Here is a 13,026-nt window from a genome sequence, read left to right on the forward strand (position 1 = left end):
GCAGAGACCCTTCCAGCTCAGTGCACCGATGAGCATAGAGACCTCATTAGGTCAGTGCACAGATGAATGCAGAGACCCCACGAGCTCGGTGCATGGTAGAGCACAGAGCCCCTGCCAGTTCATGCACAGACAAGTGCAGAGACCCCAGCAGCTCAGTGCACTGACGAGTGCAGAGACCCCGCCAGCCCGGTGCACGGGTGAGCACAGACCCCGCCAGTTCAGTGCAGGGGTGAGCCCCCCATGTCCCCCGCACTCACCAGCCTTCCTCCAGATCTCCTCGGGCATGTAGCCGGCAAGGGGCCGCGGCGCGAACTCCCGGTGTGCGTCTGCAGGGGAGAGGGGCGGGTGCCGTTGGTTGGGGCGGGGGGCGCAGGCCGGCCGCGCGCCCGGGGCCCCCCGCGCCCTACCGAGCTGTGGGGCCTCGGCGCCGCCGGGGGGGCGCCCCGGGGGCCCTTTCTTCATGTCCTCGGCGTCGCTGTAGCGGCGCATCCAGAGGTTGAGCTCCTCGCGGTCGGCCTCCTGGCAGCGCCGCAGCACCGTGAGCGACCGCCGCGTCTTCTCCACCATGTCCATGATGCAGTTGAGGAGCTGCGGGCGACGGCGCCGTGAGGGGCGGCGGGCACCGGGCGGGCACCGGGTGGGTACCTCCGGGAAAAGCCCTGGAGGTGCCGCCAGCCCGGGGATGCAGAGGCCGAAAGCTCTCGCGTGCTGGGCCCGGTGGCCGCGCGTGCCCGTGGGGTGCCCCGCGGCCAGGACCCTGCTGCAGCCGAGGGCTCTACGTACGTTGTTGAGGTGCTTCCACTCCTCGGCCCACTCGCGGTCCGTGAGGCGGTGGTCGATGACCTCCTCTTGGCGCGTCCCGTGCACCGCTGCGAGAGAGGGCAGGGCTCAGGCCTGGGATCCCCCCAGCTCTCCCCACCATGCATGGAGCTTCAGTGCAATGTCCCCTGCTCTGTCCTGTGTGCCCTTTGGGATGGCTGTGCTCTGGCCAGATGGCTGTGCTCCGGTACTGCATTGCACTGCGCTGCATCTTGCTGCACTACACTGCACTATGTTGCATTGCACTGCACTACACTGCACCRCATTTCACTGTGCTGCAGTGCATTGCTCCGCATTGCACCGTGTTACAGTGCATCACACCATGCTGCACTGCATTGCACCACGCTGCATTGCACTGCGGTTCACCAAGTTGCACCATGGTGCACCACACTGCACCGTCCTGCACTGCACAGCTCTGCATTGCACTGCGTTACAGTGCATTGCACCAGGCTGCATTGCATCATGATCCACCAAGTTGCACCATGGTGCATTGCAGTGCATTGTCCTGCACTGCACAGCTCCACATTGCACTGCATTACAGTGCATTCCAACAGGCTGCATTGCACCACGGTTCACCAAGTTGCACCACGGTGCACCACACTGCACCGTCCTGCACTGCACAGCTCTGCATTGCACTGCATTACAGTGCATTCCAACAGGCTGCATTGCACCACGGTTCACCAAGTTGCACCATGGTGCACTGCACTGCATTCTCCCACACCACAAAGCTCTGCAYTGCACTGCATTACAGYGCATCGCACCACACTGCACTTGCATCGCCGTTCACCAAGTKGCACCGCGGTGCACCGCAYTGCACCGYCCTGCACTGCACAGCTCCGCACCGCCCTGCACTGCTCAGCACCACAGCACCGCGTGCCCGCCGCCACTCACCCGCTTGCCGGTGGCGCTCACGCGGGTCGCGCGGGTCGGCGTGGCGGTAGGCGTCGCGGTAGTGATGCGCCATGGCCATGTCCTCCAGGCGGTAGTGCTGGGGCAGGGCGCCGGCGGGGGCCGCCAGCCCGTTGGGCGGGGGGCCCAGCCCGTTGCTGGGGCTGTAGCGCTGCGCGGGGCTCAGCGTGCACGGCCGCTTGCTGAGGTGCTCGGCGTGCGGGGGCTCGCGCTCCAAGCCGTTCTCTTTGGTCCTGAGCGGGGCAGAGCGTGCGGWGGGCACGGTGCACGGTGGGCACGGTGCACGGCAGCCACCCGCGTCCTGGCGCTCCGTGCGGGCGCATGCTCACCTGTCGGGCGTCCTCCTCTTGCCGCCCTCGGCGCCCTCCAGCAGCAGCTCGGAGGAGTCGACGGGCGAGCAGGCGCTGGCGTCGAGCAGCAGCTGCTCGTGCTGCGCCAGGTACTGCGCCGGCGTCTGCTTGGCCATGCGGGCGCAGTGCAGCAGCTCGCGCTGCAGCAGCGGCAGGTTGGCCTGCGAGGGAGCCGGAATGCAGCGCGCGGCCGGAGCGCGCTGGGCTCGCCCCGAACACGCACGCGGCCAAATCCCACATGYGTGGGACACGTCCCGGAGACGCTGGCCGTGCCGCTGGGGAGAGAGCCCCCAAAGAGGCAGCGCGAGCGGGGAAGCCGCTAACGAGAAGCAGCTGCAGGCCTGGCTGGAAAGAGCTGGGAGCGGAGCCGGGAAGGCCGCGCTCGCCTGGCGCCAGCGCCCAGCCCCTGCGGCGGCGCAGCCTGCGGCCCGGCGGGGCATGGCGAGGTGGGAATGTAAAGGTGGGATGGGGCGGGGGGCTCTTTCTGCTGCCCCCTGCTAAGGAAGGGGGCTGGAACATCTGCTGCCAGCAATGCCCGTGGCCAACGCATCCCTCCGGAGCGGGGCGACAGCGCAGAGTCAGCACGAAATTGCAGGGAAAATAAAAAAAAAAAGGGGATTTTTTTAATGGATTGCAAATGGTTACCAGATGGGCCTGAGCCCGGCTTTATTGCAAACAGCCCCGCAGCACCTGGGCCAGCGCGGCTGGACGTGCAGGGGCAGCACAGGGCTGCGGGCCTGGGGACGGCGCCGGCGGGCGCAGGGCACCCACCTTGAGGAAGGGGATGACGAAGGGCCGCAGCGGGAAGTTGGTGGCCTCCTGGAGCTTGGCGTGAAACTCCTCGATGGTGAGTGTGGAGTTCTGCGGGGACAGCCCGGGCTCAGCGCCCTGCGTCCCCGCGCTATCCCAGCTCCCGCTCTGTGCCCATCGGCCGGGTGAGAGGGGGGACCTCTCGCTCTGGGGGCACTGTCCATGCTGAGAGCTTCCCCACCCAGTAAAGAACGCCTGGACCCCCCAGCCTTGCGAGCAGGAAGCCCTTCCCCGTGCAAAAACGCTGCACTTGGTGCCAGCAGCTGGACCCACCGATGCTGCCCCGTGCTGGCAGCATCGGCTCCATGCACCTCCCACCCCTGTGCCAAGCAGAGCCTGGRCAACTCCAAAAGCCATCGCCAGATGTGAGGCCAGTTCAGCACCTGCAGGACCCTCTCCTAGGTCTCCATGCCCAACGGAGCGAGCGGGAGCCCCGCTCGGGTGCGTCGCGCCCGGCGCAGCGTCAGGGACCTACCACGAGCCCCAGGACGAGCGTGCGCACCCGCTCGCCGATCTCGGGCGAGATGTCGTTGCCGAACTGCTGCAGCGTGGTGAGGAAGCGCTTGAGCTTGCTGAGCTGGCGGGCGCCGCAGGCCGGCGGCAGCTGGTGGTTGGCGAGCGAGGCGCTGGAGGAGGTGGCCGGCCCGTTGCTGAAGCCGTTGGGGGTGGACGGGGCGCCGTTGACGGCCGTCGGCGAGTGGCTGCTGCCGTTCATCACTGCGGGGACAGAGGCAGGGGCGGTCGGGGCGGGCGCCGGTGCCGGCTCGGGGTGCCTGCTCGCTGCCGCGAGCCCCCGGAGCGCTCCTGCACGGCGCCAAGCTGCATCCCCGCGCGCCAGCCCCGGGGCTGCGGCGCCGCTCGCACCCCGGCTCCCGCGGGGACACCGGGGACAGCGGCCGGGGGTCCCCGGCACTAACCTTGCGCGGTGCCGGCGCCCGCCCGCGCGCCGCCGGCCCTGCCTGCGTCCCCGGCTCCTGGGGCTCCCGCTCGCGCTCTGGCAGGGCGGTACGGGCCGCCCGCTAAAGAGGTGCCAAAAATAACCCCGTGGCCACAACTGCTTTTATTCCCGCGACAGGTGCGTTACTAAGTTAGACCGCGCACATGTCCCCGGGCCGCCCGCGGCCGCGCGGCGCATCCGTGTGAGTGGCCGGGCCGGCGCGGGGGCTGCCGCCGCGCTGCGTCTCTCATGGCGCGCGTGCTGCGCTTTACTTACAGAGACAGACCATGGACCATTTCAAGCAACCATGAAAACGGCCGCGAGGCAGAAACGTCGGCGGTCCGGCGTCTCGATCTGCAAGCAAAATAAAACACGCTGCKATGAGAGAGCAGAGGGCGGCAGCTCTCCGAGCATCCGGCGCCAGCGTCCCTGGCTTGGAAACGGCCTGTGCACCGGCTGCACCCGGAGCCACACGGCTGGGATGCAACAGGGTCTGGGCATGCCGAGTATGGGCTGCTGCGGTCCCTGCTTAGGGGCTCCCCTGCCTGATGCCAACTGCACCCAGAGCACTTTGCAAACATCCCCCAGGACCGAGAAGAGCCAGCAGCACCTCCGCTGGGCCCGCGCAGCGCCGAGCACAAAGCCGCATCTGCCACCCGGCTCGGATTAAAAGGCAAAACCCGCCCGATCGCAGACGAGCGCAATCCGATTTCTAATTAGGGAACATCTGGCCCGGCGGGGCGAGGTGGCCGCGCGCCGTCCCCACCGGCGGGATGCAGCGTAGGGCTGCCGCTCTGGCTGTCCCTATGGAGCAGGTTTCCCCTGGGAAGCAGCTAYGCCTGGTGATGAGCAAAGCCCCTGTGAGTGCCCGGGAGCGAGCGCAGCCGCATGGCAGGGCCACAGCAGGCGCTTCCCGGGGCCGGAGCTGCTGCAGTGCATGGGAATTGGCCCCTGGAATGGGCTCCCATTGCCCACACCGTCAGGATCCTCATCCAAATGGGAGCGCATCCCTCACCAGGCCTGGGGATGTCCAACAAGCCACGACCCTCAGCCAGTGTAGAGCCCCGGGGCCAAGTGCCACTATCCTGCTGCCCTGCACGGCCTGGCACACAGACCCCCTGTGCCTGGGACCCCCATTGGGGCCAGCTCCAACTCGCACAGTGTTTCCCAGCCCTATGGCACCAGGGCACCTCGCTGCATGCTCCAGCGAGCTGCAGCACTGCTCCAGCCTCCGCTTCCCCATTGCACGGCAGTGACAGCACACCGTGCAGCCCTGCGCACCCCAGGGCCGYGCTGCAGCATGCACAGAGCTCTCAGCAGGCGCCTGGCCCAGCCTGCAGCACCTGCAGGGCTCTGCACGAGCTCTGAGGACACCCGCGGGGTGCTCGCCCCCGCGCACGGCCCGTCCCGGTACTCACTGGTGCTGGGCGCGAAGGAGGGGTGGCGCGCGGAGCCCTGCGCGGCGGCCGGCGGCGGGGGCATGCTGGGCGGCGTCGACCTGGCCTGCGTCTTCACGTCGGCCGGCGAGTCGGGCATGGTGGCGGCCCGCTTCTCCACCTTATCTGCGGGGACAGGGCGTGGGGACGTGAGCGGCGCCCCTCGCGCCGGTCCGCGCGTCCCCATGGGCCACCCTGCGGGGACGGCAGAGGGACAGGGACAGTGCGTGGCCTCCTGCACCAGCGGAGATGGGGCTTGGCCACCCGCATGATTGCGGTGGTGGAAGGAGCCTCTTGCATGGCTGAGATGGTGGAAGAGCCCCCTGCTCAGATGCAGCGGTGGCAGGGGCCCCGTGCATGCATGCAAGGGTGGAAAAGTCCCTTGCACAGATGTAAGAGTGGAAGGGGYCCCGTGCATGGGTGCAGTGGTGGAAGGAGCCCCTTGCACGGATGCAACAGTGAAGAGGCCCTGTGCATGGATGCAGTGACGGAAGGAACCCCTTGCACGGATGCAGTGATGGAAGGAGCCCCTTGCACRGATGCAAGGGTGCAAGAGGCCCTGTGCATGGGTGCAGCGGCGGAAGCAGGGCCGGATCTCCCACGCAAATGCACCACAGTGCAGAAGGAGCAGCCCCAGGGCTCTGTGACAGCGGCGGTGCCGGGCACCCCATGCAGGTGCCAGCTGACATCCCGCCTCTTCTCCCCCCTGCCCATCCAAGAGAGCAAGGCGGGGCTCTGGGCGCTGTGTGCCCGCGGGCAGCGCTGCAGGCCGGGCGCGCGGAGCCACGGGGCGCACGGTGACGGGTGGCCGCAAGTGCGGGGCAGCTGTGCCCGCCCGTCAGCGCGCGCCGCCGCGGCGCTCGGCACGGCGCGGCCCAAAGAAGGAAGCGCGCGGCGGGCACCCGCCCGCTGTTGGTAAACACTCATCCACACGCATGCTTCAGCCGCAGCAACCGCAGCGAGACTGACTGAACCCTGCGAGAGCCGCGGCCCGCGCTAAATAAACGCGGGGTCTCGCCACGGCGAGGTGCTCCGGGGGTGCACGGCGCGAAGCGGGGCGGCAGAGCCCGGCGCGGGACACAGTCCCGTCCGCTGCCGTGGGACYGTGTCACCCCGCATTGCCCGGCCTCGCTCGCAGCGCTGCTCCGGCGCCGCCTCTCCCGCAATCCCGCAAACACCCCGGCTCGCCGCAGGGCACTCCTCCAGTTTTGCCTTTCTTCTTTCCCTTCTCCCTCCACAGAGAGGAAAAAAATAAAAAATAAAAAACCTCCCATCCTCATAAATAGCCTTTTGCTTTCAGAGTCTGCCAAAATAAACAGGGCACTCAGAAACACCGATTTTGGGGTTTTACTTTGTGTGGRACTGCCCGCCTCTGGGAACGGCCTTCCCTGGGGCAGAGGAAACCCAGGGCCCAGCTGTGTTGGGGATGTGCCCAGATGTTGCACCTGGGCCACAGCACCATCTGACTGGCATCCTGGTGCCCATGGGACATGGCACCCCAGGCAAAGCATCCTCTGCATCCCGACGCAGCTGGAGCACATCCACGGCCCCGGGGAATTGGCACCTGGTTGCAGCATTCCCTGCATGCCATCCCAGCTGAATCGTGTCACCATGGGACGTCACTGCTGCTCACAGCGTCCTCTGCATCCCGTCCCAGCTGGACTATGTCACCCAGGGGAACCCGCACCTGGTCGCAGCATCCCCTGCATCCCGTCCCAGCTGGACCACGTCGCTCCCGGGACGTTGCACGGCGAAGGCAACATGCCAGCAGCCTGAGGAGCCCGCTCAGCCCTGGAGCTGGATCACCGGGGASGGAGCATCCCGCAGAGGTGGGGACAGGGTCGGCACCAAGCAGGGTGCAGCCAAACCCAGGAAAACACCGCGCACGTGGAGCAATTCCCGTGGAGCAATTCCCGCTKTGGGCGGCACATCCAGGACCAGCGTCCCCGTGCCAGGGGGTTGTGCTTCCCACCCGCGGGTTTGCATGGAGAGAGCGATGCCCAGGATGCCCATGTCCATGTGTGCGGTTGTCCCTGTCCCCGAGCCCGCTGCTGGCTTGGCTCCGTGCACCAGGGCGGGAAGCAGCCCTGCTCCTCCTGGCCTGGGCCCAGCTTTTCCACAGCTTCACATCAWGAGGAAAGTTTCCATGAAGCTGAGCAAACACTAGGGGAAACGGGCCTTGGGTGGGTTTCTGAGTTTCTGCTTTTTTTTTTTTTTTTCTCCTCTCATTTTAAGGTCATAAATTTCCCCTGATGTGTTTATAATGCAAACACTGCAGCACGGGCACCAGAACAGCCCCCAAACCTGCCGGGTTCCTCAGCAGTGTGGTGGCTGGGAAATGCCCAAAGGAAACAGCCCGGGAACACCACGGGGACGGCTGGAATGAGATCCCACCGTTCCCGGCCCTGCATGTGCCGCCCTGCGCTTGGCAGAGCCGCTCCATGCGGGATGCGTGCGGGATGCATGCGGGATGCGGGAGCCGCAGTGCCGCGCGCTCCCAGCTCCCTCCCGGCAGCGCTCACAAGTGTGGCAGCAATTCCCTGACACGACTCCAGCTCCACTGGAATTCTCTCTTTTTTTTTTTTTCTCTTTGGGGTAATTTGTCCCAGCCGCTCAGGGCTGTGTCTGTTTTCCTACATCTGGTTTCCATTAGGCCTGTGCAGCCCAGATGAATAAGTAATAATATAAAAATAAAAGGATTAGTATTTTCTCTTTCGCCGGCCGRAGCGCAGCCTCCCCCGCCCTGCTTCCCGGTGGGAATCAGATGCCGAGTCCCGCACACCCCCGCATGACCCGGAGCCCTGCATTTGTCACACGGGAGCCTTTAACCCTCCGCACCCCTCAGTGCTGGCGGGCAGCAATGCATGGCACCGTGCAGCTGTGCAGGGCAAYGCGCCGCTCCAGGCGGCAGCGGCAGCAATGCATGGGAGCATGCAGCTGTGCATGTGGCAGTGGGCAGCTGTGTGGAGCAGCATGCAGCTCTGGATGGTGGCAGCCATGCATTGCATCGTGCAGCCATGCATGCAGCCCTGGGTGGCAGCAATGCATGTCACCATGCAGCTATGCAGGGCAGCACGCCGCTCTGGATGGCAGCGGCGCATGGCACCGTGCAGCACCACGTGGCCCCAGATGCCGCCGGGCAGCAGTGCATGCCCTTGTGCAGCTGTGCATGCTGGCACGCAGCTGGGGGGCACCGTGCAGCTGCACGCGCTGGCCCCACGGTGCAAGGAGGCCGGGCCCGGCGGCGGGCACGGAGCCGGCGCTCGCGGCGCGGTTCCCCCGCCGAGGCAGGAAGGGGTTAAAAGGGAATTAAAAGAACAGCATCCTTCATGCTCTCCAAATGGCCGCAAATGCGATCCAGATGCTGGAGGCGACGGCTGCGCGGCCGGGCTGCCTGGCGAACAAAGCGGAGCAGCATTCCTGCTCCCAGCTGCCGCAGCCGCGGGGCCAACAACAACTCCCCGATAAGATCGCGCGGGCCGGAGCCGCTCCATCTGGAGCGCGTTAGGGACGCGCTCGGCGCCGGTGGCTCGCACATGCGCCGCCCGCCGCGGTGCCGCTCGGCCCGGCGCTGCTCCAYGCCGGCCCCTGCCCGAGCGCAGCCGGGAGCCAGGGCTCGCGCGACGCACAGGGATCCCGCATGGGAATGCTGCAGGGAGCCCTAAAAACGCAGCGTTTCTGCTCCTGTCTCCTTGGTTCCTGGAAACACCCTGGCCTTGGAGCAAGTAGCATCATTGGGCGGCATCTTCTTCCCTGCAGCCGCTCCATGGAGCGGCAAATTTGGGAAAGGTCCACATGGATTTAGGGCGCAGAGCAGGGAGACCCAAGCTCTGGTGCAAGGCAGCCCAGACGAGGCCTTTCCAAAGCGAACCAGATTCATCAACCCCAGCGCGAGACACAAACGAGCCCTGCCCTGGGTGGGCAGCAGCCCCCGAGCACACAGAGGGCAGTTCCCACAGATCCCTGGAGCTGGGAGCAGATGCGCACGGGAATGACGGGACATGGAGCGCGATGTCCCGTCCAGAGCACATCCCTGCCTCCCTCCAGCATCCCGGGGCCTTTTCCCATTCCCAACCCGGGCAGTGTATTGGAATGCAGGAGGCCGCCCCCGAGCACCCCGAGGCGCCGCCGCGGTTCCTGGCCAGGCGCGCAGGGATCCCGAGCGGGATCACTTGGAGTTTCTTCAAGGGGAGGAAAAAAAAAAAAAAAAAAGAGGAAAGAACCCTCTCTGTTTTACAAGCCTTCATTTGCTATTGTTTATGTAAACAGGTAAATTGTTTCGTATCTCAATTAAAAACATCTGCCACATAAATGAATACCAATTAACTCATCCTGTTTTTAATTACTCTGTTAATTACACACAGGCAGCAAAAAGGATGGCATGGGAATAGGGAAAGCATGCTCGCAACCCCCCCTTCCCACCTTGCTCTTGGCAAGGATCCGAAATGTGCCCAGCTAATGATGGATTAAGGTGGCTGGTGGAAGCAGCGGCTCGTCGGCAGCCCGGGGGCTGGCGCTCCCTTCCGGGCTGGCTCCAGCTCCTGCCCCGTGCCAGGGCATCCCCTGCATCCGCGGGACATGGCCCGGCGCCTCCCGGCTCCAAAGCAGCAGGCAGCTTTTCCCGCTCGCACCCCGTGCCCTCCTGGCCCTCCGGTGCCTTGGGGAGCAGCGTGGGGCGGCTCTGCTGAGCGCCGGGGCGCACGGGCTCACGCGCAGCCCTGGGGCAGGCGGAGCGCAGTGCAGGATGCTGTTTTCTCAACTATGTGTTTTACAATTAGAGTCGTTCACGCATGGTGGTCCTGCTGGTAAAAGCAGCCCGGGACCAAGGGCATCTCGCGGGAGGTCCCTGCTCCGCTGCCCTGCTCTGCTCCCGCCCAGGAAAGGCCCTTTCCTCATCCAGGGCGCCCGTCCCACACACAGATGCTCAATGTGCTTCGCTGCTTGGGCTGCAGCATCCCCGCCGACACGCACCGAGGTATCACTGCAGCATCCCTGAAATGCCCCAAGCCCCCAGCCCGGCTCTGCTCCGCTGCTTTGGCACCCCCAAACAAGCACAAACAAGCTGCAAATCCAAGCCAGGATCCCCATTCCTGCCAGGAACCGGGAGGAACTTTCTGGTGCTGAGGGAAAAGGGGAGGAATGGTGACACCGAGGCTCAAAGCCCGGTGAGATCCCAAGCAGGAGCAGGCAACTCCCAGCCTTCCGGGAGTGGAGCCAGTGCTTGGGATACTGTCAGGAGGGCTGGGAAAACGCCCCCATCTCCGCAGGGGCCGGATGGGAGCCCTGCGGGAGGCCCCTGCGGCATGGGAACGCCGAGGCGCTGCCGGCTCCCGGGAGGCTCCCGGAGCCATCCGGCCCTGCAGGCTCCGGGATGCCTTGGGCACGTTGGCTGGGCTGCCGCCCCTCCTCCTCCTCTGTACACTCAGTTCTGAGGCAATTTCACCCACATGCGATTTAATCGAATGATGGGGGGGGGGGAAAGTATTAATAAGGAGTCTGCAAAATAAACAGGAAATCCCTCGGATGCTTTCTGGAAACCCTGCTCAGCATCTTCCAGGGAAGGCTGCAGGCTCCCGAGGTGGGGCTGCCCCGGGGGGAAAGMAAGCTCGGGAATCTCCCAAAGAAAGCCAGAAACGGGCAAATGCGCTGCAGGCAGCTCAAACCCTGCACCCACTGAGCCCAAATCACAACCCCAAGCAGCCCCTTTCCATGCTAGGGCAAAACATTCGGGGAAGACACGGAGAACCAAGCTGCTTCCAGACGCCTGGCACCCRGGACGTTCCTGACTCCACCGGCAGCACCAGCTCCCGCCGCGGGTCGTGTCCGTGCCCGGCACCAGCCCCGTCCCGGCGCCCGGCTCCTGCAGGACCCTCTGCTTCTCGGACACGGGGACCCGGCGCCGCGGGCGCAGCCTCACCTGCGGGCGCCCCGCGGGTGGCCGCGGGCACAGAGGAACCCCGCTGCAGCGCCACGTCCATCCGCGCTTTCCTTCCCGGCGGATCCCCCCAGGCACCGCAAGAGCAAAATCCCAACTTCTCTTCTCATGGAAGCAGCGGGCAGTGAGCGGCTTCCCGCGTATCCACATCCGGAGAGGCCGGTCCCCGGCACAGGGCTCTCAGCATCCTCCCCGCTCGCYGCTCCAGCTCTGCTCGGGGTTTTGGGGGTGGCTCCCCGGCATCGCCGCCGCGCTCCCACCTCCACCGCTGTCCGTGGCGGGGCTCAGCACACGGACGCTTGCCGAGCAGCTCCCGGTTGCTTGACAAAGGATGGCAGAATTAATATTCCTTTTAATTAAAGGCAGAAATCTCTCTTTGTTCCTGCGTGGAGAGAACAGCTCAGAGCTCCTTCAGCACGCGAGGCGAGAGCAGCGCTTCCATTCGGAGACACGGCCAACACGCACGTGACCCCCAATTAAAAAAAAAAAAAAGAAAAGAAAAGAAAACAACAACAACAACAAAAAAAAAGGCAGGAAAAGCCACAGCTCTTTGAAACTGCAGGAAAGTTGCAAAGTTTTCTTGGCTAAAGGACAAGAATCCAGCAAAGGTRCAAAGCCCAAGGGCACAGTCCGCAGCATCTGCAACCCAAATCCAGCGGCGGGAGGTCGGTGCCGAGGAGCGCTGCGGGAGCCAGGCTCGCCCCGCTTCGCCAGCGGGAAGACACAGCCAGATGGGTGGACACGGCGGCCGGTGGCGCGCTCCGRGGCTGCGCTCCTCCTCTAAGCTGGTGGCGTCCCCGTGGCGAATCCCGGGAGATTTTGGCAGCACCGGGGGCTCGCAGCCCCTGCCCTGCCTGCCGAGAGGRTTCTCCAGATCGGGATGATGGAGAGGATGGGGCTGCGGGGTGGCAGCGCTGGGGGTGCAGTGCAGGGCAGACCCCCATGCCAATTAACAGCGCTTAGGAGGAGCAGCACCAAGGTAGCGAGCCGGGTACCTCCTCCTGCTGCATTTTCCAAACTGCATCCAATGACACAGTCCCCTGGCACAGGCAGGGATGCCGCACGGCCCCACGCTCACACACAAATGCACCGCACGCTAACGCCGAATTAGGGTGTTATTACAGCTCCAACTTCACACAGCAGCCCTGCGTTTCCTCCCCATGACTCGGAAACTCTCCCGAGAAGCTCAGCACCTCCTCAGCACCGCGCACAGCGAATCTGCGTACCGGCTGCGAGCAGAGCCCGAGCRGGAGCCCTGCGCGGGCTGTGATGCTGCCCGCGGCTCCGGGGCTTCGCGAGCCCGAGGGGATGCTGCAGGCGGGCATCGCTCCGGCCGGCACCCCAGTGCTCACGCACGGTGCCTGCATCCATGCCCCGGTACCTGCGTCCATCCCAAGCTCCATCAGGCAAATCCTGGGGGCAAGAGGAGCGCCCGGACACGGAGCCCTCTGCGACGGCGGGAGGGGAGGGGACGCGGTGGCCGCAGCGCCCTCCTAACCCCGCTCGGCCGCGGCCGGTCCGGGATCGCGTCCCCTGGTCGGGGGTCCCTCCGCACGTGCAGGCACCGCGTCCCCGCCGGCGCGGGCCCGAGGGAAGCGCCCCCGCTGTCCCCGGCTCCAGCGGCCACCCGGGCGGCGAGAGCCGCTGGGGGAGCGCCGGGACCCCGCTCCGCGCGCTGGAACCGGCCGCGCTGACGCCGCTGCCCGCGTGCAGACAAGGGCCGCTCCGCTGCCACGGCCGCCGCCCTCCCCGTCCCGCCACGGGCACTTACCGTGCTGAGGCGCGGCGGAGCCGTCGAGGTAAATCCCAGTGGGGAGGCCGGAGCCAGCG

General features: G+C 65.8%; 1 protein-coding gene across 1 annotated transcript in view; it reads right to left on the bottom strand.

The window, feature by feature from the left end:
* The window catches only part of CBFA2T3 (CBFA2/RUNX1 translocation partner 3), a 15,491-nt gene extending 2,490 nt beyond the window's left edge, over positions 1–13,001 (bottom strand). The window contains exons 1-10 of the mRNA XM_026042295.1: positions 12,968–13,001; positions 5,244–5,387; positions 4,102–4,179; positions 3,364–3,605; positions 2,850–2,939; positions 2,058–2,239; positions 1,711–1,961; positions 784–869; positions 408–588; positions 258–326 (exon numbers count right to left, since the gene is read on the bottom strand). Coding sequence (XP_025898080.1) covers positions 258–326; positions 408–588; positions 784–869; positions 1,711–1,961; positions 2,058–2,239; positions 2,850–2,939; positions 3,364–3,605; positions 4,102–4,179; positions 5,244–5,361 — 1,297 coding nt within the window. The 5' untranslated portion in view covers positions 5,362–5,387; positions 12,968–13,001. The remainder of the gene's footprint in view (positions 1–257; positions 327–407; positions 589–783; positions 870–1,710; positions 1,962–2,057; positions 2,240–2,849; positions 2,940–3,363; positions 3,606–4,101; positions 4,180–5,243; positions 5,388–12,967) is intronic.
* Between the last annotated feature and the right edge of the window lie 25 nt (positions 13,002–13,026).

This window comes from Nothoprocta perdicaria, unplaced genomic scaffold (genome assembly GCF_003342845.1).
Source record: "Nothoprocta perdicaria isolate Ctin4 unplaced genomic scaffold, notPer1 scaffold_30, whole genome shotgun sequence".
NCBI classification, from domain to species: Eukaryota; Metazoa; Chordata; class Aves; order Tinamiformes; family Tinamidae; genus Nothoprocta; species Nothoprocta perdicaria.